General features: G+C 36.5%; 7 protein-coding genes across 7 annotated transcripts; 3 read left to right on the top strand and 4 right to left on the bottom strand.

Annotated features, from left to right (window-relative positions):
• The first annotated feature begins 23 nt into the window (after positions 1 to 23).
• Positions 24 to 1359, top strand: loj (p24 family member logjam). Its single transcript, XM_090155153.1, has 4 exons — positions 24 to 284; positions 376 to 496; positions 560 to 705; positions 772 to 1359. Exons 1-4 carry the CDS (start codon positions 57 to 59, stop codon positions 1003 to 1005), a joined length of 729 nt encoding a protein of 242 aa, XP_090011279.1. The 5' UTR covers positions 24 to 56; the 3' UTR covers positions 1006 to 1359.
• On the bottom strand, positions 1325 to 3611 carry CstF50 (cleavage stimulation factor subunit 1 Cst50). Its single transcript, XM_090155149.1, has 11 exons — positions 3475 to 3611; positions 3134 to 3261; positions 2990 to 3067; positions 2821 to 2913; positions 2713 to 2753; positions 2408 to 2653; positions 2263 to 2338; positions 2119 to 2198; positions 1899 to 2054; positions 1611 to 1836; positions 1325 to 1551 (listed from the first exon to the last, which is right to left on the bottom strand). The coding sequence occupies exons 1-11, from the start codon at positions 3537 to 3539 to the stop codon at positions 1436 to 1438; spliced, it is 1305 nt and encodes a 434-aa protein (XP_090011275.1). The 5' UTR covers positions 3540 to 3611; the 3' UTR covers positions 1325 to 1435.
• A 2240-nt stretch (positions 3612 to 5851) lies between these two features.
• Positions 5852 to 6700, top strand: LOC149932836 (uncharacterized). The gene is made up of 2 exons (XM_090156592.1): positions 5852 to 6409; positions 6576 to 6700. Exons 1-2 carry the CDS (start codon positions 5880 to 5882, stop codon positions 6616 to 6618), a joined length of 573 nt encoding a protein of 190 aa, XP_090012718.1. The 5' UTR covers positions 5852 to 5879; the 3' UTR covers positions 6619 to 6700.
• Positions 6701 to 7565: 865 nt separating this feature from the next.
• Positions 7566 to 15273, bottom strand: LOC149932835 (integrin beta-PS-like). The gene is made up of 19 exons (XM_090157190.1): positions 15201 to 15273; positions 15036 to 15139; positions 11900 to 12013; positions 11764 to 11845; positions 11464 to 11692; positions 11215 to 11395; positions 11055 to 11138; positions 10717 to 10980; positions 10564 to 10640; positions 10285 to 10492; positions 10070 to 10212; positions 9929 to 10004; positions 9689 to 9770; positions 9465 to 9574; positions 9284 to 9382; positions 9080 to 9221; positions 8892 to 9014; positions 7950 to 8116; positions 7566 to 7838 (listed from the first exon to the last, which is right to left on the bottom strand). The coding sequence occupies exons 1-19, from the start codon at positions 15271 to 15273 to the stop codon at positions 7773 to 7775; spliced, it is 2424 nt and encodes an 807-aa protein (XP_090013316.1). The 3' UTR covers positions 7566 to 7772.
• Positions 15257 to 20507, bottom strand: mys (position-specific antigen beta subunit myospheroid). The gene is made up of 19 exons (XM_090156948.1): positions 20245 to 20507; positions 19808 to 19898; positions 19650 to 19744; positions 19485 to 19592; positions 19341 to 19422; positions 19051 to 19279; positions 18799 to 18970; positions 18638 to 18721; positions 18313 to 18576; positions 18177 to 18253; positions 17907 to 18114; positions 17697 to 17839; positions 17556 to 17628; positions 17303 to 17494; positions 17138 to 17236; positions 16935 to 17061; positions 16741 to 16860; positions 16494 to 16660; positions 15257 to 16401 (listed from the first exon to the last, which is right to left on the bottom strand). The coding sequence occupies exons 2-19, from the start codon at positions 19872 to 19874 to the stop codon at positions 16333 to 16335; spliced, it is 2376 nt and encodes a 791-aa protein (XP_090013074.1). The 5' UTR covers positions 19875 to 19898; positions 20245 to 20507; the 3' UTR covers positions 15257 to 16332.
• On the top strand, positions 20498 to 21867 carry LOC149932833 (putative serine hydrolase). Its single transcript, XM_090156950.1, has 2 exons — positions 20498 to 20747; positions 20812 to 21867. The coding sequence occupies exon 2, from the start codon at positions 20815 to 20817 to the stop codon at positions 21715 to 21717; it is 903 nt and encodes a 300-aa protein (XP_090013076.1). The 5' UTR covers positions 20498 to 20747; positions 20812 to 20814; the 3' UTR covers positions 21718 to 21867.
• Positions 21668 to 24007, bottom strand: Tango9 (transport and golgi organization 9). Its single transcript, XM_090156949.1, has 8 exons — positions 23910 to 24007; positions 23697 to 23774; positions 23470 to 23630; positions 23094 to 23407; positions 22856 to 23032; positions 22686 to 22796; positions 22471 to 22629; positions 21668 to 22395 (listed from the first exon to the last, which is right to left on the bottom strand). Exons 3-8 carry the CDS (start codon positions 23544 to 23546, stop codon positions 22031 to 22033), a joined length of 1203 nt encoding a protein of 400 aa, XP_090013075.1. The 5' UTR covers positions 23547 to 23630; positions 23697 to 23774; positions 23910 to 24007; the 3' UTR covers positions 21668 to 22030.
• Between the last annotated feature and the right edge of the window lie 1518 nt (positions 24008 to 25525).

Below are 25525 nucleotides of genomic sequence, written 5' to 3'. Positions count from 1 at the left end.
ATCAGTCTTGATCAGTCCATATAAATACTTGCCACGTTTTTACTCGTGGCATTTGAATGAACCCTATAGAACCCGCAATGGCGGCGACTGCTCGGGGTTGCATTTCCCTCTTTTTACTGTCTTTCTTCTTAATTTTATTGTGCGATTTCACGTCTTCCGAGTCTTATGTATTTGAAAATAATTTAGGAATAGCCTTTGAATTTAAAATCCACATTGATGCCGGTAAAGAAGAATGTTTTTATCAATACATAGCCCCAGGAAGCTCGCTTTACATCGCCTATCAAGTAAGTAAGCCTTGGCCATTTCCAACAGCTGTTACTAGAACTGTGGTGTAGCTGGCCTTGTATTAGTAATTGATATAAATTTATAATTAAGGTAATGCGTGGAGGGGATGGAATGGCTGGTTTTGCAGTGAGGCACCCATCTGGGCAACATGTTCTGCCATATCAGTGGCAACCTACAGCCCAATATGAAGAGGAGGCAGCAAATCCTGGAGGTTCGTAAGATATTTCAATTCATAAATATAAATGTCTTACAAACAAAATGTCTACGACCTTAGGGTATTATGAATTGTGTATTGACAATTCATTATCAAGGTTTGCCGCCAAACTAGTTAGCTTATATGTCAATTCTTTCAAACGCAATGAATGGGAAAGTTACGTAAAAGAGGTGGAAAATTTAGATGTTACAGTAGATAACTTCACCGTAAGTTTCACCAATTGCGATTTTATAGCCTTGTTAACTATTATTAAAACTTTGATCACTTTATAGGGAACACTAAAGAAAGTTGACGAGAGGATTGGAGAGATGCTTAAATATCAAGATCAATCGCGGCGGCAAGTTTCCAGGGATTGGTATTTGGTTGAAGCTAACAACAAATACGTTCAGTATTGGTCTCTTATACAATGCATTGTTATCATTATATCATCCACTTTACAAGTCTTCTTTGTGCGAAAACTATTTGAAGTTAAAAATATAACGCCAACGTCTAAACCTAGGGCCTGATATTTCAACTGAGCGAGCTTCTATATACAAAATACAATCTTGTTCTTAACGCCAAAATCATACGATCTTAATTTCATCCTTGATCTTTAAAAACTTCCAAAAGTATTTTCAAAGTGCCTATATTTTTTATTCTGGTTTCCTATTTAAGATAACCTAGTAGCCCAATGTTCAAGATCTTTAACAATCAAGAAATGCATTGGGAAACTAACCTACTTTAGGGTAAATAAATTATGAGGGGGGTGTAAATTATTTTTTTAAAGTTGTAAATGCATCATTTTTCCATGTATGATAATGTTAATCCAATCTTCTGGAGCAAATTGTTTAAGGGGGTTGAAATAAAAGTTTTTTTTTGTAAAAAAAAATGTATTTAAAAAATTTTTGCGCATACAAATGAGAATAGAGGTTACTTTCCTCATGTTGGCCTTTTTGTTTAGTCATATGACTCGGCTCTTCTATACCAAAATCTGGCCCTGAAATCATCACTGCAAGTCAAGAAAGCAGGTCCAGTTGGAGAATGACTTATAAATCGAACAACATTGTTATGCCCTAGAAGATAATATTCATTGAAGCAAGTCATAAAGAGGTAGTCGATGAAAATTGTTAACCTAATGAAAGAAGGCGCTGGCGTTCCGCATTACGAGCATCCCAGCTACACAAGCTAGTAGTTTTTTCATCTGGGAATAATACAAAATCTTCAGTGTGATTAAAAACAGCTTGCGCTCTATGCAATTGTTTCCCAGTAGCCCCTGCTCCAGTGTAAGCAATAAGACATCTTGACATAGACAATTCCCAGAGCTTAACCAATGAATCTTTTCCACTACTCAGCACATACTGAAAGTAAGAGGTAGTATTACACATGATAAGAATAAGATATTTTCCTCAGTTTACGTTACTTTGGAATTTCTGGAAAACATAACGGAACAAATTTCGTTTCCTTCGTGGGCTTGCGGGAAAGTATTAATACACTTGTTACTAACACCATCCCATAATTTTATATCTCCATCCTTTGAACCAGTTACATAGAGATTGGCACTCGGACTGTACTTTACCTGCTCAGAAAAAAGAAGTCATCAAGAAGCAAAAATTGATAATTTGGATAAAATATTTATTTACGCTAGATATTGGCGCTTTGTGCTGATCTTCAGCACAGCTAGATACAAAGCACTGAGTTGTATGTACATCGTACAATCTCACTGCAAAATAAAAAATTATTACATACAATGAAAATGTAAAGCAGCGTTAAAAATGAAAAATTACAGGTAGACTGCTGCGTTCCAACCAGCAAGTAATCTCCCGACGGATGAATTGACATACAACGAACTACTTCAGCTTCCTGTAAAACAGTTACATCATTACAGTATAAATTAAATATTAAACTTCTTTCAATGGCAAGAAACCCTACTTGGATTGTTTTAAAGGCTCTTTTCACAGATGGTTTTGAAAAGTCAAAGAATTTGACTGTTAGATCTCTACTGCCAGATATGAGCACTTGTTCGTGAGGATGAAATTCCAAACAGGTAACTTCCTCCAGATGGTCGTAAAGAGTTCTAATAACAGGGTGGGTCTCCATCGTTTGCTGAGTAGATTCTTGATTCAAAACATCAGCTGGCATGGCACTCTTTGCCAACATTCGATCTACATCTAATATCTAGTGGAATAATGAAAGTACAAAAAATTTTCGTTTCATCAAGTTTCAAAATATTTTACCTTAATTGAAGCATCTGCAGAGCCAGTTGCAACTAGCTGACCTGAATATAATCAAGTCTTTGTAAATTAAACCTACTACAAATTAAATTTCTTAACAGTAAACATTACCATCAAAACTAAATGCTCCTGCTCTACAGGGTGCTTTATGTGACGTGACATAACACGTTTCATAGCTAGCCGGTTCAGCAGCCAATGATGGTGCTGTAATATTGCAGTGTTTAAGTGAACTCTAAGTCAAAATCTCTAACTTTTTACAATAAGGTTACAACTTCATCACCTTCAGTTTCATATTCAAGATCTATGCCAGCACCTAAAGCCTGATTTTCTGATCTTATATGTTCCTCGGCTTGTTCCTCTATATTACAAGGAAAGTAACACAATCACAAATATTTACAACGTGACAATGACTCAATGAACACACCCTTTTCTAGGCGAATCCCTTTTGTCACAACATGTAGAAGACGATCCGAAGGGGGGCATGGTGGATGAGCTCTTACTAAGTTAGAAAGTGATACAGCAATTGTTTGGTATCCATCATAGAAGAGTTCACTAAAAAGGATATAAAAAACTTATCTAAATTTAAGGTAAAACGCAGCACTTCAGCTTATATAGCCAAAGTACCGCGTCTTTCGTTAAAAAAAGCTTAGTTCTTGCTACGTTAAATGTTTACTTTGTACAAAATGATTTAGTTTAATAAAAAGAAACCAAGGCTTAAATTTAAACAGAATAAATACGCTTATTTTAAAACAAGATTGCAATAACCTTATAATTAATCGATAAAGAACTTCGCGATCTTTAGTTCCGGGTGCCGATGTGTTTAACATCATTTATCATTTATGTTAATTTAAGAAAAATTAAAAAATCCCAGAAACACTCAATCTCGAAAAGAACGCAAAATAATCAAGACAATCTCAGCGCCCCCTATAATCTTAAAAGACAAGTAACTTTACGGTGAAATTGGCCTTTCTATAAATTCATCTACGCTTGCCGAACTTGTTTTTATGTTGCTCCCACGTCACGATGTCCTGGCTTTGGCTGCGTTCAACGACTCTAAAAAAGCTCAGCGCTGAGCTCAACGGTCAGCGGTTTTTTGACTTCCGGTTTTGACGTCACGTTGATCATCGGACACTCAGCGGAAACATCGGCTGAGAGAGATGGTTTTTCCGTTGCTCATTGGTATCGTGACGTCATTCGACAAAGTTAAAGGAGGGGTAGCAGACGATATTTTCTTCGTTAAGTCAGCGAACTATAAATCGTACAACAACTTTTAGATTTTTGTGACCGCTGACTTCGTTGAGCAACATGACGTAGAAACCGGAAGTTAAAAAAAGCGTACAGTAAGCTCAACGCTCAGCGCTGACCTCAGCGCTGAGTCCGCTGTATCCCGCTGAACGTAGCCTATTAGAAAAGTTTTGACACGCGCGGTTTGCACGCGCACGTGAAAATCCGAGGTTTCTCGCGATTTAAGCGCGCGCTCTTAATATTACCGAAGTTAAAGCAGTGACGTAGTAGCTAAGTTAAAACAAGAAGGCCACGTTAATTTATAGAAACATCTATTCAAACTTGGACGTTTCGGCATAGAAATCGGATAACAAACTAGAACGATTTTTGAAATTTTGTGGTCCATTTAGAACTTTTAAATAACACGACCTCCAATAAATCGGCCTCTATTGGTTGCTGCAGTACGCTATATCTATAGTCGTTTACCATGGTAACTATGGTAAATTGTTCGGAGTTCGGCCAGACAGTGGATAAACGCTTTTGAGTACGCACAAGGCAGTGATTTCGAATCTAGGGCACGAGGTTTGTATTATCTTTGGCGTGACCGAGCTAGAGGTGCTCTAAGCAGAGGTCTGTTTTTCGTTTCCAAAAGACTACCAATATGGCATAAATACTTGTTGCCCAGACTAAAATGAAATACATACTTCTTATCAAGACTACCAATGGAATTAATACTTGTTGCCAAGACTACCAATGCAAAAATACTTGTTGTCAAGAATACCAATGCAAAAAATGCTTGTTGTCAAGACTACCAATGAAATAATTATTAGTCTTCTGGTTAGAGGATCTCTGTCTCGATGTTACGGCTCAAGCCGAGTGTGCCAAAATAATTAACGTGCCTTCGCGGATGTGGGTGCACACATGTGGATTCAAGCTCGGAACTGAAGCTGATAGCAATACGTATATAGTCTAAGCTTTAGTATAGGCCGTCCTGACTCTGCCCAACGATCACACTTCACCAATTCTGAGATTTAGTAAAAGCTCCCCTGCCTCCTATACCATCATGCCAAATTTTACTTGACGGTCCATCTTTAGCAAACCAGCTGGTATAAGTTTAAGCTTACTCACTTAAAGGGCAACGCAAGCTCTGTGGCAAAATAATGAAAAAGTAATGTGCTTTTTAACCCCCTACAGCCACCCTCAGTACTGGCGAGACCACGCAGAGTTTACCGTAAATTTCGTAACTTTGCATACATATTCACACAAATGCCAGTTCACTTGCGTTGCCCTTTAATACACATCGGCACTGGCACCATGGTATCTTAAAACTGAGCGCCGACACGAAATTAGGCCCTGGCTAGAATAAACTTACCTCATTATTTTTAACCATCTCAGAACGTTAATTTATATGTAACTACACCAGTCTCACGAAGAACATTTTAAATTAATTTACTGGTAAGTTTATTTTCCTAGTGAGAATCGCCTTTTTTTCTGTGGCGACGGCCCACCGATGAATTTGACGTATTTCAAAGGGTCAAACCGGCGTTTAAAAATCGATTAGCTCCTTCACTTCCTTACCTCATTTTGACAGCCCTTCTGTCGGAACTCGCGCGGAAAATGAGTCAAATTCAAACGCCGGTGTGTTCCTTTAATTAAGCCCCATTCGTTTCTCCGATGGCAAATGGAGAATTAGACATATTAAATATATACATGAATAATTTCATGGTATTAAGCGTAACACGCATCTACTTGTATTTGGCTTAAAAAAAATCGCTGTAGAGAGAGCGAAGGTTTCCTGTTTCTATAAAAGCCTAATAAAAGCATTTCCCCGCCCTATATAAAAATGACGTATCACGATGTTCCTCTGACCCGTGTTGTCGGAAAACCACAAAAATCAGTTTCTAGTTGTCCGCCAAACCGCTATCAACGCAAAACGGTCAAACAGCATGGCTAGTAATTCGGCAGCGGCAAGAGCAGCCTTAGGCTTCGCAACCATAGCCTTGCTTTTGGATATCATAGTAATGGGGACCACGGCTTACGCTTCCAGTTTAGTCGGCGAACGTACGGTGAGATTCGGGCCCTTAAATCAGCCCGTAACGGTACCTCTCGGGTACGTCTATCGCGGATCATGGATCTTTAGAGGAGCCAGCAGTGTCGCTGTCCTGTTAATCACGGCTTGCTCGTCCATTTTCTTCGGATTGACGTTAGTCTTGACGGCTGGAGGAGACGAACAGTCCATGGAAGTGACCAAGAGCTTGTTCTTCGGTATCTATCAATTGGTGATTACGGTGTTCCTGTTCTCAAGCAGCGTAGCGACCCTCGCACTCTACGGCGACGCGTATTACAACACAGACGTCAATTGTATTTTAACCGGGGGTGCACTTGGAATTATTTCATCCATTTTCCACATTCTCGCGAGTATAGTGGGAGTCGCCAGAACGAGCAAGGACTTGCCAAGAGGAAGAGATGATGATCCGTAAATTGAATTTATTTTTCTTACCACCCCTTTTTATACAATTATACGCATTTCTAAGTAAATTTACCAAAATTAAAGAAGCTGTTTTGTATCGCCTTTTCTAAAGATTAAAATATATGTTAGAAATTTCTAAAGAGGTATGCTTTATTGTTTTTTCCATTATTAGGTCTCTTGGTGGTCGGTTGAGTCGGTTCGAGTCATATTTCTGAATACCAACTTTAAAACAGCCTAGTGATTTTAGCGAGATATTTCGTTAGGCTATTAATTTGCGTGTTTAATTTAAAATAAAAATAGGACATTCCGTAGCGTTTACGAAGACGACTCGGCAGCCGACAACGTCCTTGTATTACTATACAATCATCCAAATCAGCACATTATTTATTTTAGCGTACAATTGTATTTCCGAACTAAAAACTCAATAAATTATTCATGATAATGCAAGTTTCATGTCCGAGTTTTGGCACAAAAGCGGGAAAAGAAAATTCGCGCAATAACGATGACTAGTGGCGTTAAATCGAAGAAATATCAAAGTCATTATACTCTTACCAAGAATATATTCGGGTTAAGAGAGAATATAAAGTGGAGAATATAGACACGGTTTCATGATCCCCGGAAGATATTCTCCGCCTACACGGACTGACAATGTGAGAGAGATTGCGTTCGTACCGGAGTCTCTCCCTCCCTTAACAGCAGAAAGGGGGGGGGGGGATATACAAGGAAAGGCGGAGGGGCGTGGTTTTTCTTCCTAGAATCACGAAGCGAACTGGGTGCTTCCCACGTAACCCGACTACATTCTGGTTCTTACATATAACCATGAGCCTATTAAACCATGGACGAATTATAATTATATAATTCGTTAATGATTTCACCCATGAATATTCAACTGGAATATCCTAGGTCACCTCCGGTGACGCGTGGGGCGGAGCCAATTTATAGTGACGTAGTCGAAATAGAACTCAGCGGTTATTTGTAAGCAATCGAAGCGTTAGTTCCTAAAATGGCGCGTAATGCTTGTTTCCTTTTTGCGGTATTTATTATTAATCTATTTAATTAAATATATTCATGTATTTATTTAATATTATTATTAGAATAGTTATTATTATAATAAAATTATAACAGATAATTTATTATTTAATAATAATATGGCTCTCGTAATTATGGATTTCGTAAACTATCTTGTGCTAAAATGACATCATTTCCGAATTCGTTCTTATTGGGTAAAAAAGTAAATCACTCGTGTGGCGCGAAAATAGGCACCGCCCCACTTTCTCTTGGAGTATACCGTGGCTAATGATAGAGCTGAATATTCCTGGGTTAAATAGATTCATGATATAACTCGCGAACGAAATAAAAACTTGAGATTTTAAGTGTGATCAAAAGTTGGGTTTTTGAATTCCGAAGTCGATGGTTTGTAAAGAGGATTTTCATCCTAAAAATACGTACGCATTAAAATTTGATTAATGGACACATTGGATAACAATGTATCTAGCAAAGAACCAAGGGTTGTGACGATTATTGTTTTAAGAGGAAGATTAAATACCTCATTCCACAAAGCCTTCTTCCTCTCTCGTTCGAACTCGGCCCATTCCTTCTTATCGTGAATCGTGGTGAAAATTTTCCAGATGAGAAGCAAAATGGCACCAATGAGAACTATTCCGCCGGTCACGCCAAGAACGATGGCCAACACATTGGCACCCTTCGGACAATCTGCGAATGGTTGAATTCATTTACTATACATGATGCGAACCATCAAATCGATCGTAAACTCTCGTGTTATTATGGTAGCGGCCCTAATAGCTTTTTGTCAAAATGTAAAGACCGATGCATTCTTTATTCGACGCTGAAAATATCAAAGTAATCCCCATTAGGACGCGGCGCCCTAAAAAGCTGTCTCGTCTATTTATCTTTCCCCGTAAACGATCAACTTCGACGTCTTAATTAAGAATTCCCCTCTTTGAATTTTTTTTCCATCTACCGTAAATTATTATAAAACACTATAGGCTACTGTAGAAATTTTTGTTTCCGTTTCTAGCAGCTAATAGAGCAATTAATCAATATAGATATAATCTTCCTCTTAATTATAGGTTTCCAGAAACCCGTCCCAATTTGTCACTATAAAAACCCTCTCTTCTTCGGAGAATTATAATTATCCTAATTGATATAATTACGCTACAGTCTCCATTAGTAGCTAATTTAAAAAAAAATCTATTTCGTGTACGTTAATAGGCTATTAGTATTACCATAAGTATATAATATGTTTACGTAAGTGAAAGTTATTTGTAAAATGAGCACGCATTTATGGCGGACTATCACCTCGTCGTCAACGGCGGAGAGCCGTGCCGTACCGTAGGTAATGTATTCTTAGATTGGCTTTTTTTCGATAGATGTGCTTATCTTTCTGGGTATGACGTCAATTTTTCGTAACTGACTGACAAACCTATAGAACACAATTATAGATTTATGGTATTAATATTATTATTACCTTTAGTAATTTGAGCAACGATATAAGGGTTTTGTCCTTCTTCTTCGGAGTATTTGAAAAAGAACAAACATCCGTCGCTTTCGTCTTTGTGCAGACACAGCTTTTGATTTTGGGCGTTTATCACTGCACGCAATAGTAATATATTTCGTCATGTTTCAACTCTTTTTTTCAATTAAACTTACTATTACCTTCCACCGTATCTTTTCTGACTAAAAAGCTATCGACGTTTTGGCAACGCTTTTCACATTCCTCTTGGTCCTTATATTTACCAGTTTGAAACATGAGGCATTGAACGCAATCTTTGTAAAAGTCGCACTGTTTCGGGCACGTCTGAGGATGCGTACTGATATTAAAATTGTACGGAAAAATCCGTTAATCCTAATACCACTTACGTTACACTCTTCGCAATATAGTCCGCTACGTCTTTGACCATCCGAATCTTGGCACTTACATCGGCCACACTTGCAGATACCATGGTCGCTACATACTTTCTGCGCCATAATTACGGGAATTAAAATTGGCAAGTAACCAAGTACCCCAGTAAATTTCCCGTATCAGGGATTTAAAATATACCTTATCTGGTCCAATGCAAGTGCTATTGCCACTACGACAGGAGCAAGAAGGCCCCGACCAGCCAGGATTGCAAGAACACGTACCACACTCACATTTTCCACGTTCGGACCCTGGGTAAGAAGCGAATTACTACTACAAAGGCCGATAGGTTATAGCATGAATATATTTAATTAAATTAAATTTAAATAGATTCATGGTTATAGTGTTTCAATATTAATTCTAACCTCCGCATAATTTTTCGTCGGATTTTTCACACGAGAAATTGTCACATTCGCAAAACTCTCCGCTTATTTGTTCGTCTGCTTTCTAGAAAATTGTTTTTCTAAATTAATGATTTCGTCTTCTGTAAGAGCTGGTTTCAAGAGGGCACGACGAAATGTTTTGCGTCGACGGCCTCCGTTGAGGAGTTTTTGCCCTATTGATAACCAACTATAATAATTTTAAAATATTTCAAGAATAATTACGATTCTGGGTTCGCACTCGCAAACTCCGCATCTACAATTACCGCGTCCGGAACACATAACATTCGAGCTACCCGGTCTGAAAGAGGGATATAGAAGTACAATAATCCTGTATTCTTTAATTTTATGTTAATTTATTCATACTTTATGCAAGAGCTTTCGTTTTGAGGCGATTGACTTTCCGTTAAGTCGCATTCGCAAAGACGGCCGTATCTCTTGTCGTTACAGGAACAAATACCACATTCATACGTGCCGTTACCAGCGGAACATCTTGGGCTATTGCGCTCCTTCAAAAACCACAAATTTGGTGTGAAAAGGACATTTTCCCGCCAAGACTATCGGAGACGCTCGATACATACTTCTTCTTTGTACATTTCGCAGTCACATTCGCAAATAAGTTCTATATCCACAATGATATTTTCATTGAGACCGACGGGGTAGATTTTAATAGTTTTTTGCCAATCTTTCCTGTCTTTCGGACAAGACATAACTGATATTTCTACTTGGAACGACACTGTTTTCCCAACTTGAAGGCCGTCACAGGTGTTGTTCTCCACGAGTTTTCCGCTAAATGTGCACGGTTTAACTACGGTGATACGCTTAACAAGGGTAGGTGACAATTAGAAATAAATAATTACTCCAAACAGGTTGTAAAATATCTGATGATGACGTCGTCGGGTGCGTTGTGCTTCAATTTTATGGCGGATGTTATTTTCTATAAAATCAAAATTGTAGATCAATTGCAAAAGCGATATCCGCCATTTCTTTTAAAAACCACGAATGATACTTACATTGTATTGATCTCGGACAAAATTAACTACGTTACTAGATTTATCATCGAGTTCTCCAAAGCTAGAACCCTCCAGCAATTTTGTCAGCTGCTCGTAAAGAGGAATATTTACTTTAGTCACGGCAAAAATGACATTGATTTGGTTCTCGCGGATCTTTCGATTAAGTTGACTGATAGATGGGTAATCTTGATTAATACTCTCTGTATAGGTTCCACTCGCGTCGATATGGCATTGCTCGTCGTTAGGTTTAACGATTCCACCTAGCTAAAGAGGGAAACGTGTGAAAATAATAACGTCGGATCGTTTTATAGGAAGGAAAGATAACGCTAGTAACTTACTAAACCGTCTCCAGCTTGATGAAAACCAGCGTCTGTCGAAAACACTATAATTTTCCTGGCTTTTTCTCGCCAACCGATTTCTTTCTGAAAATATATTCGGGTATTGAAATTTTCGCTTGTAGCGCTCGTACCGGTACTATAAACCTCTCTCCAAACTTACGTGGCACACCAAAGCTTGCATTATAGCGTCGAATCCACCTTCTGGTGTATCCAAATTGCCCGAAATGGGAGCATCGTTGACTTTCACCGAAAATAAGTCCGTATTTGAATTCAAAGGCATTTCATTACGGAATCCGTACGGAGGGGCGCACTGTTTGTCATTATCGCAAGGATGATTCAGCCTTGAAGAAAGTATTCTCAATTTTCTCATTTGGATAAAGATATAAACGGCAAGTCATTTTTAACTTACTTTTCCGGAACCATGCTAACGAAAGGCATAACTTTTTTATCCACGAAGGACCCGAAACCCAATTTGAATTCGGACGTTAAGTTCATCATGGTTTGGGCCAAAACCTTCCCCAAGCTACTCAGGATTTCCTTGTCGTCCCTCATCGAAAATGATAAATCCATAAGATAGTACAAATCTAATGGGTAATCTTCGGCTTGGCGAAACTGCACATCCAAAATATAAGGAGAATCTACCGGGAGTGTTTTCGTGAGATCAGATCGTCCACTGATTTCTTTTTTTTCATAAAATATTATATCATACTTGGTCTAAGTGTCAAACGAACGTGTTGAGGTTTAAGCTGAATGGGTTCGCCTCCGACCGCTTTATTGCTGAGGTTTTCGTCCTAAATACGAAAATATATTATACTCTTATCTTTGCAAAAAATTAAAACATATACCTTTATCATTTCCATGTCATTCGAAGGATGAATAAGATGATCTTTGTGACATTTGGCTAAATTTGCAAAGTTGTCACAGCGTTTGGTAATTCCCTTACTCTTCAAAGTGTCATCCTATATATGTAAAACCTTATAATTAATATTTGATGGTCGGTCTTTCCAATGTCTTTCTAAGGGCCAAGCAAATGGAGTAGCTGTATTGGGTACATATAGGTCCCGTTCGACTATATTGCCCATAACAGTATATAGCGTCGCCAAATTATTCGGTGCCAGTTTTTTTGTGAAACTTAACAAGCTGTAACCATTACCCCTTCGCATACAGTGGCGAGCCATGTCGTATGGTATAGGTTACCGGCGTTATAAGCGGCCCTGCAAACTGTTCATTAGATATCTCCGAAACCTGTACGATATGCAACAAGTTTTCCCTTTTAACCAGGTAGATTTTTTGACATATTAAGGCTTGGCAAAAACACGGCGTTCTGTTTACAGGTGAAAAGTTTCCATTATTTCAACAAGCACTATATAAACAGTAACTTGCAGGTCCTGACTCTCGGAAATATTACTTCTTGGCCATATCATTGAAGATGTTTTATTTAAGCGCCTATTCAGTGATTTCAGTCTCACGTCACACGACGTCATCCATGCTTTTTCGCATAGAGAAAAAACCCACGCAAAATGGCGGCCATAGCTAAAGCCACGAAGTTAAATTACTCTATTGTGGGTGGGCTTCGTTATTATGACGTTGGTTACTAGCCGCCACTCAAAAAAATATTTTGACCATGGATCATTTAATTAATTTACGTTTTTTGGTATCAACGTTTTGTAACTTGCAACATGGATATTATTAAGGCGTAAGTGATATGGTACAGTTACCATATGCGTTGTTAGTATGTATTATGAAAAATAAAAACGTCGTTACATTTGCATATATATATTTGTGGTATTCTGGTCCGCGGTCAAGATGAAAATTTTGAATTTTATTCCCTGGCAACCATGTCACCGCCTCGCGATTTCAAATAGTCTCTCTGTCAAATGCTGACCATTATTTCCTTCAATAACGGTTGATTTGAATTAATAATTACTATATCAATTGTAAAATAAACAAAAAAAGCTCGTAGCTATAGCTATTATTTCAGTTAAACTTGCAAATTGTTAGGCCTTAACATCGTAGATTTACCAATTAGTCCCGATCTCTGCTCTTAGATGGCGCCACGCTCTCCACGATTTAAATGACCGTTATTCTAGTTACGGTTCATTTCTTTTCAAAAGTCGTGTTATTATTTTTAAAATGTCGCATTTTAATTTCTATCATATATCTACTTTATTTAGGAACTAAATTAACCAAATTATCGAAAGCAAAAGTTTATTATTCACGTATTTTATAGAGAACTATGTTTCATCGTGGCGGAGTACAACCGATACCTTTGTGTCCCTGTAAAGAGGCGAGGGGGAAGTCATTTCCGAAACCCAAAAATTTTACCCCTCAAATAAGACGTCGTGCGGTTGGACCCAAGGGCCAGACTTTCTCCCCCTATTTACTTTTGATAATACATACTAATGGCTATAATTAAAAAAAAGCTTAGCTCGAAATTTATTTCGTATCTTTTATATTGAACAAAAATACGTGAAAAATATTAACAGAAAATATCTTTATTATCAACTGATTTTTTAGCATATTTATTTTTCTAAAATTAGCAAATTATTTGTTTGGCGTTTAAAATTCGTAACTTCGGAAACGTTTTGTGCATCCGTAAACGCTTGTCACCTGATTTGCTTAAGTTAAACGGAGATGGTAGAAAGTGTAATGATATAGTAGAAATGAATACATTCACGATATCACTCGATCCACGCATACTAGAGAGTTTCTGCAAAACCCATTTTTAGGCGTTTACGCGAACGTCTACCAATCTCTTGAACGTTGCAGACGGTTCGCGCATGGACTAATTAATGTATACACAGGGACGGTCCGCATAGGAAATTTAGCGGCTAGCGATTGCTAAATGTGCCCTCGAGCGGCGATTGTGCGAACTAACGACAAACTGAGTCAAGGGGGATGGAAACGGGAGGAAAGGTTTAAGGGTACAAAAAAAAGCAGTCGCCTTGCCGGCGATGTTGTAAGCTCCACGTGCGTTTGGTAAATGAATTCATTTATATTAACAATTAAATTGATTGATATTAATTTTTCGGCCCATACATTCGAGACGTTATTCTCAATTTCTCCAGACCAAAAGAAAATTTAAAAAGTGGATTTAAGTGATTCCGATAATGGTAAATCAAAGATTTTTTTGGACAAGGCTTAGAAAAAGATGAACAGGAAAGGTATAAAGAAATCTTTCGTGTGTTCTTTATGACAATACTTCGAATCACTTTTACACGAAGGGTAAACACAGCTTTTTCCTCATAATTAATTTGTAAAACTACTTAAATAAATTAAAGCTCTTAAATCATACACCTTATTCAAATGAACGAAAAAAACCGTTTGTTTTTCAAATCATAAGCAGACGCCAACATCGATAGACTCCAAGACTTGCAGATAGAGGGCAGCATCGTTTTTCCGTTTGATGACTTTTTGACTCGGCTACTTTGCTTAAGGGGGGAGGAAAAGAGAGAACAGCATTAACAAGACTTAGTCGCCGATTTTATGAGAGAGTGGCGTTGTGCGGACCGTCCCTGTGTATACATTAATTAGTCCATGGTTCGCGTAAGCTCCTAGAAATAGGTTTGCTGAAACTCTCTATTATAAGTAATCAGGCCTGACAAGAGAGAGAGGAAGCCGGTACAAATTACCGGTGTCCGTGCAGCCTAGGGGCCCGGGATTGAACAAATGAGGTATACTTCTCCTGGGGTTTCTCTCCGAAAAAGTATCATTATCTCCAGTATTACGGTTCTCTTTGGGGCCCAGAATTTATATTTTATTCACTTCGGCTAAATGACACACTTTGAGAGTAATTATTAACTTCTGGTATTATATATTTATTACAAGCAATTAAATTCCGAGTTTGTCACTGATTCTAAGTATCTATCAGGATTCCTGTGTATTTCTAGTATAAAGCTCAAATTAACAGCATTTTTCATTTGGTAGAGACGAATTAATAGTATGATTATAAATTAAATTAACAATATAAGTTAATCTTACATCCTCAGAGCACCATGCACAATTTTCAGCTAACTCAATGCATTGCCCACAGGTTTCTTTAGAAATGCAGTTATTGCTGACAATTTTCGATGATTTGGGGCTGCCTATGTGGATAGAAAAATTAGCCTACTTTATCATAGCAATTCTCAAATCTTGCGCACTTACTTTGACAATTTAAGGAGCCAATAAACGTTAATATAAATAAACAAATACTACAAAAATTGGTTAACGCGATCATTTTAATATTTTTTAAAGAGCTAAAGATGTTACAATATTTACAATAACAATATTCGAAAACAGTTCATGTTTGAAAAGCAGTTGGGACCAAATCTGGTATTTCCGTTGATAGAAAAAAAAAACAGCAAAAGGAAATGAGCAAAACTTAGTGATAAAACAACATGTAGTTCCCTTTCCTAAAAAAGTCAGCTCACAGCGATTTCCTGTTACGAAAAACCTTCTTGGAAATGGTGTTTGGTTCTGACATGCATTAGTAACACAATAATTCAATTTAAATTGTAAATGGAAAATGAAAAGTTTCATGAAATTAAAAGTTACTTGGAACACAATATTACTACATGACTGATTTCTAAATACAAGTAGGGCAAAACTTGGGGTTGTTTTAAACTTGGCACGGACATTGCCTAAATAATTGAAGGCAAAAATAAAATGTCAAAAAATACAAAACACAACCACTATATTTTTATACTTTATATAAAGTTTTAGAGGGAAGCACTTTTTAGTTATTTTCACTTTTTAGCAGAATATTTAGATTACATTTATAATTCAAAAGAAGGTAGCTTGAAGTTTTACAAGATCTACTCTTTTTCACATAATATAAATGCTCATTACAAAATTTAAATATAAATCCTACAAAGAGCGTTGAAATGCATATAAAATTATGTACATATAAAAATTGTATATGTGGAACTGTTAATGCACTTTTAAGTTTTAATTCTTTGAAAAATGTAACCTACTTAATATATATTTTACTATAAATATCACTTAGATATATTTGTTTAAAAAAGCTATGAAAAATAGCTTTGGAAGATTAGCTACCTACTAAGTCTAAAAGGTTTTCTTTCGCGGAAGAAACGCAAATATTAGTGGTTCAATAAAACATTTCACAACACTAAAAAACACGCGAAAAAACTAAGCTAGTTATTTAATCCTAAGTTTAAAATGTTAAGTCAGGGTATTTGTGTTGTTTGTTGTAGCACCGATTCTCTGATTATGTACATTAAAAATAGAGTTTAAGGCAATATTAAGATGCATATCGATGAAAGACCAGAGGAGGCTTTTAATTTTTACCCCCATAAGTCGGGTTTTGAAATACTGATGTTGCTTGTTTATAAATTGGATTCTCACCCTATTAGAGTTTAGGTAAGTAAAGAAAAAAAATATTTCAATATGTGGAATTTCAACAGCATGATTGCAAAATGGAAAAAAAAAGTAACATACCGTATCCCACTTGGCCATTTGCCTTTCTTTCTCAAACTTGGCAAATTCTCGGCGATCATGAATTGTTGTCAACAGTTTCCATATAAGCAGCAATGCTAATCCAATAGCTACAATGCCACCAATTACACCCAAAACTATTGCCAAAATGTTTACACCTTCAGGGCAATCTATAAATACAAGGCAAAGTTAAATATATAAATTCCCAACCAGTTAACAACCAAAAATTTTGCCAACTAAAAGTCCTCACCTTTAGTGATTTGGGCATAGATAAGTTGATCATTTTCATCTTCAAGCTTGTACTTGAAGATAAATTTGCAATCATCGCTTTCATCTCTAAATATACAGATTTTTTCATCCTCTTCTTCTTCTGTATTGACAAATATTTTACATTCAATAATAATATTTTTAAAGTTAACCTAAAGGAAGATTTCCAATACTCACGTTCTATCATTTCAACTTTGATTGGGACAAATGTACAGTTTCTACATTGTTCTTCAGTAAGTACGCCAGTCTGGAACATTTGGCATTGGACACAGTCTTTGTACAGATCACATTTGCCAGGGCAAGTCTAAAATTTTTTGGAAAATAATTAAATTATCTATTCAATTCCAAAGTGGTTTGTAAACCACACAATGTATATTTACAGGGCAATCTTCGCAGTAGGTTCCGCTGTAGCGCTCCACCTCTGAATCATTGCACTTACAACGTCCACAATCACAATAGCCATGGCCACTACATATTTTCTAAATTTCCAAAAAATACACGTTTTGTAAAGGTTTTGAAGAAAAAGAACTGTGAGGAAAAATTACCCCATTAGGTGCAATACAAGCTTCGTGGGAGTCTTGACATTCGCAAGCTACTCCAGTCCATCCAGGTTTACACTTGCAATTTCCACATTCACATGTTCCGTGTTCTTCTCCACTGCAAATTTTTCCATCAGCACGATCGCATGAAAAATTGTCACATTCACAGAATTGACCAGAAATCTTTTCAGCTGGGTTCTGCAAGAAATTTATTTTTATTTTGAGAGGATGAAAGGTGTTAGGCGGCTTTTAAATTTACCAGTCTAGTAAAGCATTCACAAACTCCACATCGACAAACCCCTCGGTCAGAACATGGCTTGGTACTATTCCCTCTTCAATAATAGGAACAAAAATTATTATGCAACCAAAACTATAGACAATGTGCAAAAATCGGTATTACAAGTAACAGGCAGCCTCGTCGATAGCTTGATTAGTGTCCTTGGAGTCGCACTCGCATTCTCTACCATAGCGGTTATTATAACAAGAGCAAATACCGCATTCATAGGTACCATTACCCGCAGAACACTTCTCACTGTTTTCCACCTAGATTATAAATACAGTACAAATTGTATTTTCTGGTGAGCTACCATTGGTTATAGCTAGACTTTACTTCATTCCAAGGCTTTTCACATTCACATTCACAGATCATTTGAAGGTCAATAATCATAGCTTCATTTAATCCAATGGGATAAATTTGAATCGTTTGATTCCATAGTTTGGGATCTTTTGGACAGGATGTAACTTCAATTTGAGCTTCAAATGTTACATTGGTTCCAACTTTAAGACCCTTGCAAACATTGGTCTTCTCTCTTTTTCCACTGAAATAATTAAAATTATAAGATCAACCTAGCTGTGATGCAAATTATAGTTAAATCCTTACTCTAAGCAAGTGGAGTAGTAGCTAATTTTTACATCACTAGTGGCATTATCTCTTAGTTCAACTTCGGATGTTATTTTCTGTCGTAAAATTTTAAAAGATTAAATTACTAAAAACAAAAGAGATAAAAATAACTTACATCATACTGCTCCTTAACTAAATCTACAACATTGGACGAATCATTCTCCAATTTTCCCGTACTGGACCCTTCTAATTGACCACTTAAACGTTCATAGATATTAAGTTGATTGGCAGTAATTGCGAAAATGACAGTGACTTTATGATCTATGATTTTCTGGTTTAATTGGCTAAGGGAAGGATAGTCTTGATTGGTACTTTGATCATAGTAACCTTCCTTATTCAAATGACATCGTCCATCGTTTGGTTTCACAATTCCACCCAACTAGGAACAAATACATTAGTGTTATCTAGACAGGAAATGATGAAATTAATTTTTATCCTACTTTTCCATCACCAGCATAATGGAAACCACTGTCAGAGGAAAAGACAAGCATTTTCCTTGATTTTTCTCTCCAACCAATCTCATCCTAAAATGGAAATGAAGCCCAATTTATAATTGCTTGTGATTAAAGATACGTTATTTGGCCATAGAAGTATTCTTTACCTGGCAGACAATAGCTTGCATAATAGCATCAAAACCACCTTCAGGGGCATCCAAATTACCAGAAACCAGTGAAGCGCTAACTTTACTCGCAAACTTCTTAGTGTTCAAATCTAACGGCATTTGGTTAAAAAAACCATAAGGAGCTGCGCATTTATCACATGGTTCTTTAAGTCTAGTTACAAAATTTAGATAGTTTCATGAGATTTTTTATTTTAAAAATGGGATAATTCTTTAAAAAAATTGCAACATTACTTTGCAGGGACAGTGCTGACATAAGGCATCACAACTTTATCCACAAAAGAACCAAAGCCCAATTTAAAATCTGACGTAATGTTTCCCATTTTTTCGGCTAACAAATCACCGAGAACAGCTAGTTTTTCTTTATCATCTTCCATCGATTTTGACAAGTCCATCAAATAGTACAAATCAACTGGATAATCCTCAGCTTGCCTAAAGTCCACCATCAATTGGAACGGTACATCTTAAAAAAAATAACCGTAAGTACTTTGCTTTTGACAGCATTTACAGCCTGTAAATCTTACTGGGCTTAAGTTTAAGTTGAACTCTTTGAGGCTTTATCTGTACTGCACCTTCTTTTGCTCCTTTATTACTAAGTTCTTTATCCTGATATTTTAATTATCATTTTACATTAGGTTAAAAAAAAACAAGATTTAATTTAAGCTTACAAGGGTCTTATCAAAATGATTTTGAGGAAAAACTATGTGTTCCTTTCCACATTTAAATGCAATATTGTTAATGTAGTCACATCGCCTACTTCCATCTAATGTGAAATTCTATGGGATAAAGTTCAAATTATATTACAGTATTAGCTTATATAAAAAAAAACTTACATCCTCATCACACCACCCGCACTCACTAGCTGCAGTGATGCATTGCCCGCAAGTTTCTTTTGATATACATGGATTGCTTGTTTGTTTCTCTGCAACTATAGTTTCAACATTACACAAAAGTTCAATTTTGACAGAAACATTTTGTATTGAAAACTTACACTGAGATGTAACATATAATGCGTAAAGTAAATGAAGAGCAAAAACTTTAATAATAAACGTTGACATTTTAATAAATAATATTTTTGCAATCTGAAAAAAGTTGCCCTAAATTAGTACACTGGATCCTTGAGTAGGTAACCTCCTAAAAGCACTTGGCCTAAATTTTAATTATTCTCTAAAACCAAATTTTTTTCAAGTTTAAAAATAGCTTCCCATAAAATGTTAATTTAACAGCTCAAATTAGCATTAAGTGTTAGTGATTACAAAGGGCAATTTGCAAATGAATCACAGATGGTATAAATCAATCTAGGTTTAATGCAGCATCTCCCCCTCCTTTAAACATAAAAATTCAACCCCCATAGCCAAAGAAATACTTGGCAAGTCTTATATTAATTCAATTGTATATATGATGAGAATTTTATAAATTAGAACTTACCTAAGATAACTTGTAACGAGTTAAATAAAATAAGTAATTCTACTACCGATACAATTAATACATTTGAAAATAAATAAACGCTAAGTTTTATAACATTAAACTCAAATAAGAAAAGGGAAACCCTGCCCTGCCCTTTTGCGGCGTTTCTTCTCTGAAGGCTTGCTTTTCGAAACAAGAGGTTTACTATTTACGGAATTACTTCCATTGATAATTACGTCACCGGAAATATGACGTCACGGACAGTTTAAGTTTGCAATGTTGTCAACTCTACTACCATCCTGTTTTATTTAAGGTCGATGAAATGACTTAGGAACTTCTTAGAAACTACTTAAGGCGGACCTATCATTCTGACGTCAATATAAAGTCTGACCGATTAAGTGTTTAAGAAAAACATAGAAAAATGCTTTACATACACACAAATGGTTCATGTCAGCAGGATCACTAGCAGCCAAAAGCTTTAAAAACACATCTTTTCAAATTCAATCTGGCATATTTTACACAAGGTTCTTTAGTAATCAAACTATTTAATCAATCAAATGTAACTAAACCTTTTTGTAACATATTTAGGATATGGCCAATTCCAAGGAAGTGTCATTTCAAACCCCTTTGGGTACCATTGCAGCAAAAGTGTGGGGCCCAGACAACGGTCGTCCAGTTTTGGCATTACATGGCTGGCAAGATAACGCTGGCACATTTGACACTCTGCTACCTCTCCTGTCAGAAAACTTGCAAGTTGTTGCTTTTGATTTCATTGGACATGGACTTTCATCTCATAGGGGTCCTGGTCATGTTTATCGAATGATAGATCACTGCTGGGAAGTTAAATATGTAACCGAATGTCTGAAGTGGAAGAAATACACCATAATGGCACACAGCATGGGAGCTTGCATTGCCCTTATCTATGCCTCAATATTTCCTGAAGAAGTTTTACAGCTGATTTCCCTAGATCTCGTAAAACCACCAGTTTCATCTATATCTCATATGAGGAAGCTTTCAAGGCAACTATTTGATTTACATTCTGAACTTGAAGAGAAACTGAAACAGAAACCACCCTCATATTCGAAAGAAGAAGCGATTGGTAAACTAGCCCTCAGTTCAATAGGGTCTCTTACTGAGCAATCAGCAGCTGTATTACTCGAGAGAGGGGCTAAATTGGTTGATCATGGCAAAGTAGAATTTACCCGGGACTTGAGATTAAAATGTTCTTTCCTACCTAGTATTGATTATGAAACTTATAAAGCTTATGCAGTTCACATAAAAACTGAACTGATAATAGTTAAGGCTACTAATAGCCACATACAAAACCCACCTGAAATAGAAAGAGAGCTGAAGGAAATCTACAATGAAAATTGTACTTATTTTCAATATGTGGAAGTTCCGGGTACTCACCATGTCCATCTAAATAATCCTGAAAGAGTGTCTGATGTTATAAATACTTTTATGTCAAGATTTACAAATGAATCTAAGTTATGAAAATAACTTTTATTTTTTTTTTCAAATATATGGTAATTGGCCCCTATATATACAAGTTTAATTTTGCTAAATATTATTGTTGTCAAGGTAGCTTTGACAATACTGATTTTTCAATTATATTGTTTTAATAAAATTTATCACAGTTCATTTTCTTTTGGCTTTAGTTTCATATTAATTATAGACAATAGATAAAAGTTAAAAACATTGTAGTGTAAAGTTTTATATTGCACAAGTATCAGAAATCAAGATATGAGATTGTGATAAATAGAAATTAAGAAATGGAAATTAACAGTACAAGAAAATATTTTAAGCTCTAAGAATACCTAGCACCTTCAATATCAGCATTGATACTATTTTCTGGGCTAGGTATTTTTTCTTGAGCAATTGGTTCCTCATCATTAATAATAGGAACCGATTGGCTATCGTAACCACCACTTAAAATTCCTTTCTGGATAAGGAATGGGCGGATGAAAACATCATTGTACAAACACATTCCAATAATCAAAACAAAAAAGCCTATCAATTGCAGGTAGCTAAAATCTTGCCATGATACAGCCAAGGAAAATAGCCAAATGACAAGCGTTCTTACGCTGTCTAACACCATACGAGTGGTTGCGCTGAGTTCCTTAGTTACACTAATGCCAGCAAAATTAAAGAAAGCAATACTGACCACAGTTCCTGAAAAATTTAAGGTTTTACAAATAAAAGATACAAGCCGAAGAATGAATGAATTTTTCTCAAAATAATTATTACCAAGTACACCAAGTTGGACTTGCCCACTGTTTTTAATTTGATACAGCGCATCTATAGGATCTTCCATACAATGATTAGGATTGTTGAAAAACTTATTTCCAGTAGGAATAAAATTCATGGGTATTAAAAGTGTGATGAGAACAACAAACCCGAATAGACCTATAAAATATTTTAAATAAAAAACAATTCACATTGAAACTACGAAATGACCACACCTTCCCAACCAACAGCTTGTAAAGGAGGAACATCGTGTTTCGAGACAAATTTCTCTTCAATTACCATTTGCGTAGCTGTGATAATTTGGCCAAGAATTATCAATAAATCACCTGAAATTCATGTAAGAACATTAATCAATTGAACAATAGTTAGTTGATTTTAAATTTACCAGTAATTAAACTATTAATTCCTTTAATATCATCGTCTTTCTTGCTAAAGAAAATATCAGAAACACCAACAACTAACAAGCCAACTATAACAAATCCAATTCCTAGCCACTCGTATTTCTTTAAAACGCGGCCTAAAAATGCTACGGATAACAATCCAGTAAAAACAATAACCGAACCTAGATAAGTGTTAAAAAAATTAGAAATGATATAACAGTTATATTAATATATAATCCTAACCTCGAAGCATTTGAAAACTTGAAGCGTAGGTTAAATTTAGGCCAACATACATAATTGATGTTCCTAATAAGTCACACATCGCAGGAGGTAGAAAAATCAAGGGGCTAAAATTTTGGTTTCCCGTTATACCAGTTGGAAGGGTTACATCAGGATTAGTTTGACGTTTTCTTTGATAAAATGAAAACATCAATTTAAAGGCAAAGAGACATGAAAGCTCGCCTAAAAACATTCCAACAGCCTGTACAAATGGATGATCAAAATTTCTTTTCCCCAACTCTTCTTCTTTTCCCACAGCTTTAGCCTTATCCGCATATCTAATGGTTAATTTAATTTAACATTAATTCAGCAACATATAGATTTGTAAAATTGTAATTACTTTGTGGCTATAGTATTAATTGATCCAGTAACAACCATCATCAACGCCAAAAATATTTGATATTTAGACCAAGCCATTGTCAATTTCAAATTTTAATGTCTACTGTCAACCCTTGGTCGTGGAAATTCTAATGCAAACTAAATAACACCCTCTTTTTGATACTGAAATTGAATGAAAACGTTTTATAGATGCATATATCTTCAAAAGTATGAGATAATATTTCTTACTTTCACGTAAGCTCTACGAAGGGGAAAGGATCATGCCCCAAAAACGGAGAAAGAATGATCAAAATTAAAACTTGACGCCTTTTATTTTGCTCCTGTTCCAGTAAGAGCTAGGGCTGGGTAGCCTTAACAGCTAGTATTTTTTTAGAATGGAAATATTTATTGGACTAATTAATTAGTCCATGGCCTAGGTAAAGAAATAACTTACTATCGCACCTTAGGAGAGATTTTCAGTATTCTGACAGATAGAAAGGAGGGAGTTAATAAAATAATGAGCAATGATCATAGGTCACTGACTGATATTTAAAAGCGAAAAATGCGCATGACTACGGTCAAGGCCAACTTCGATCGCGTGTACAGCGCAGTACACGTGATCGAAGTTGGTTGTGCTACGGTAAAGCGGGAAATATGAAAACAGCATATGTAACATAATTACTTATAAGTATGCCACTGTACCTTTATTCCATTCGAAATCTTCACTAACGGTTTGTTTCACCACGAACCAGTAAAAAGGTGGACTACGTTAGATTTTAACCTTTTTAGTTCCACATCGAGATATATATATATCGAAGTGGGACTATTGCTATGGACGGATTGTCGTTAAGTGTTGTTGTAGTTTGTTGTGGAAAAGCGACGGCACCATCGATAGGAAACTTCAATGGGGCAAACTGACTCTCACGAGATTGCCCTGACATCTAGTGACTGCGCCAGTTGGCTGTGTTCTCAAGAGCGTAGAAAGTATTTGGGAATTTGAGGTCAGAGTTTTGGGAATAAACGTATTTTGCAAGGTAAATGTCTTCAAATATACCAGAAATAGCGTTTAAAACAAACTTGAAATCTTTACTGAATGCTATTTCTTTAGTGCTATTTTATAAATTTGGTCTCAGTTCAAGAAAAAGTACTTTTAATACATATAGCTCGCTTAAGCCTTTGCAATTGGGATTGCGTTACACCAAGGTTCTAGTACGGACTTCGTGTAGTGCGAACTTCATCAAATAATATTATTCGGGTGCCGCCACCAGATGTCGGCCAAAATTCTGGCGTCACTTCTACAACATGAAGTTTCCTATCTATATACGAAATTATTTTATCTATGGAGCTGCGAAAAATAATTTATTAATTTAACTTTTATTAGAGGCCTCACCGAGACTCGAACACAGATAGCCGCGGTCCGCGTGATCTCCAAAACCTGACGCCTCTACCCACCACGCCACACCACTCTGTACATATGTTATTCGGAACTTCTAGTCTTTCCTTGCAACGCGGAGGGGGATTTGTCAAGTTAAGTTGTCGCCATTCTCGTTCCTTTTTCCGAGTTTTTTTACGTATATTTACGGCGTTTTAGGGTCAAGTTAACCTCAAACTTCGCCTCCCCCCACCCTAATTTCGACCCCCTTATCGAAACCGTGTATGGTCAGAAGTAAGAAAAAAGTGTGGCACTTTCATATCGAAACCGTGTGTGGTCAGAAGTAATAAATAAGTGTGACACTTTCTTATCGAAGTCGTTTATATGTGGCACAAAATAATATTATCGCAGTGCCGTTAATTTCCGCCCCCTACGAACAACCCCCTTAAAGGGAAAGTGACCCAAAAAAACAAGTGGGTCTCATTCGATAGAGCTCTTTGACGCGCACGCAGTGCCGTTAATTTCCGCCCCTCCCAACAACCCCCTTAAAGGGAAAGTGACCGAAAAAAACACAGTTGGTCTCATTCGATAGAGCTCTTTGACGCGCACGCAGTGCCGTTAATTTCCGCCCCCTAACAACAACCCCCCTAAAAGGGAAAGTGACCGAAAAAAACACAGTTGGTCTCATTCGATAGATCTCTTTGAC

Source organism: Leiobunum rupestre, chromosome 8, assembly GCF_980474605.1.
Source record: "Leiobunum rupestre chromosome 8, qqLeiRupe1.1.hap1, whole genome shotgun sequence".
Classification (NCBI taxonomy): domain Eukaryota; kingdom Metazoa; phylum Arthropoda; class Arachnida; order Opiliones; family Sclerosomatidae; genus Leiobunum; species Leiobunum rupestre.
The sequence above is the reverse complement of the archived record's forward strand: the minus strand, read 5'-3'. Positions and strand labels throughout refer to the sequence as shown.

What these genes read in the sequence shown, in the direction of transcription:
- loj (XM_090155153.1), top strand. Translation starts at nt 57, where the DNA reads ATGAACCCTATAGAACCCGCAATGGCGGCGACTGCTCGGGGTTGCATT. An exon ending in GGAGGCAGCAAATCCTGGAG is followed by an intron (nt 497 to 559) that starts GTTCGTAAGATA and finishes CTACGACCTTAG; the next exon opens with GGTATTATGAATTGTGTATT. An exon ending in TTACAGTAGATAACTTCACC is followed by an intron (nt 706 to 771) that starts GTAAGTTTCACC and finishes ATCACTTTATAG; the next exon opens with GGAACACTAAAGAAAGTTGA.
- Tango9 (XM_090156949.1), bottom strand. Translation starts at nt 23,546, where the DNA reads ATGGCTTGGTCTAAATATCAAATATTTTTGGCGTTGATGATGGTTGTT. An exon ending in AAGTTTTCAAATGCTTCGAG is followed by an intron (nt 23,033 to 23,093) that starts GTTAGGATTATA and finishes ACACTTATCTAG; the next exon opens with GTTCGGTTATTGTTTTTACT. An exon ending in AGTCCAACTTGGTGTACTTG is followed by an intron (nt 22,396 to 22,470) that starts GTAATAATTATT and finishes TAAATTTTTCAG; the next exon opens with GAACTGTGGTCAGTATTGCT.
- LOC149932833 (XM_090156950.1), top strand. Translation starts at nt 20,815, where the DNA reads ATGGCCAATTCCAAGGAAGTGTCATTTCAAACCCCTTTGGGTACCATT.
- LOC149932836 (XM_090156592.1), top strand. Translation starts at nt 5,880, where the DNA reads ATGGCTAGTAATTCGGCAGCGGCAAGAGCAGCCTTAGGCTTCGCAACC. An exon ending in AGAGGAAGAGATGATGATCC is followed by an intron (nt 6,410 to 6,575) that starts GTAAATTGAATT and finishes TTCCATTATTAG; the next exon opens with GTCTCTTGGTGGTCGGTTGA.
- CstF50 (XM_090155149.1), bottom strand. Translation starts at nt 3,539, where the DNA reads ATGATGTTAAACACATCGGCACCCGGAACTAAAGATCGCGAAGTTCTT. An exon ending in AGGAGCATTTAGTTTTGATG is followed by an intron (nt 2,754 to 2,820) that starts GTAATGTTTACT and finishes GATTATATTCAG; the next exon opens with GTCAGCTAGTTGCAACTGGC. An exon ending in TGTTTTCCAGAAATTCCAAA is followed by an intron (nt 1,837 to 1,898) that starts GTAACGTAAACT and finishes TCTTACTTTCAG; the next exon opens with TATGTGCTGAGTAGTGGAAA.
- mys (XM_090156948.1), bottom strand. Translation starts at nt 19,874, where the DNA reads ATGTCAACGTTTATTATTAAAGTTTTTGCTCTTCATTTACTTTACGCA. An exon ending in ATTATATGTTACATCTCAGT is followed by an intron (nt 19,745 to 19,807) that starts GTAAGTTTTCAA and finishes TTGAAACTATAG; the next exon opens with TTGCAGAGAAACAAACAAGC. An exon ending in AAATGGCCAAGTGGGATACG is followed by an intron (nt 16,402 to 16,493) that starts GTATGTTACTTT and finishes AAACTCTAATAG; the next exon opens with GGTGAGAATCCAATTTATAA.
- LOC149932835 (XM_090157190.1), bottom strand. Translation starts at nt 15,273, where the DNA reads ATGATCGCGTTAACCAATTTTTGTAGTATTTGTTTATTTATATTAACG. An exon ending in TATTTTACAACCTGTTTGGA is followed by an intron (nt 10,493 to 10,563) that starts GTAATTATTTAT and finishes GTGCACATTTAG; the next exon opens with CGGAAAACTCGTGGAGAACA. An exon ending in TATATTGCGAAGAGTGTAAC is followed by an intron (nt 9,222 to 9,283) that starts GTAAGTGGTATT and finishes ACGCATCCTCAG; the next exon opens with ACGTGCCCGAAACAGTGCGA.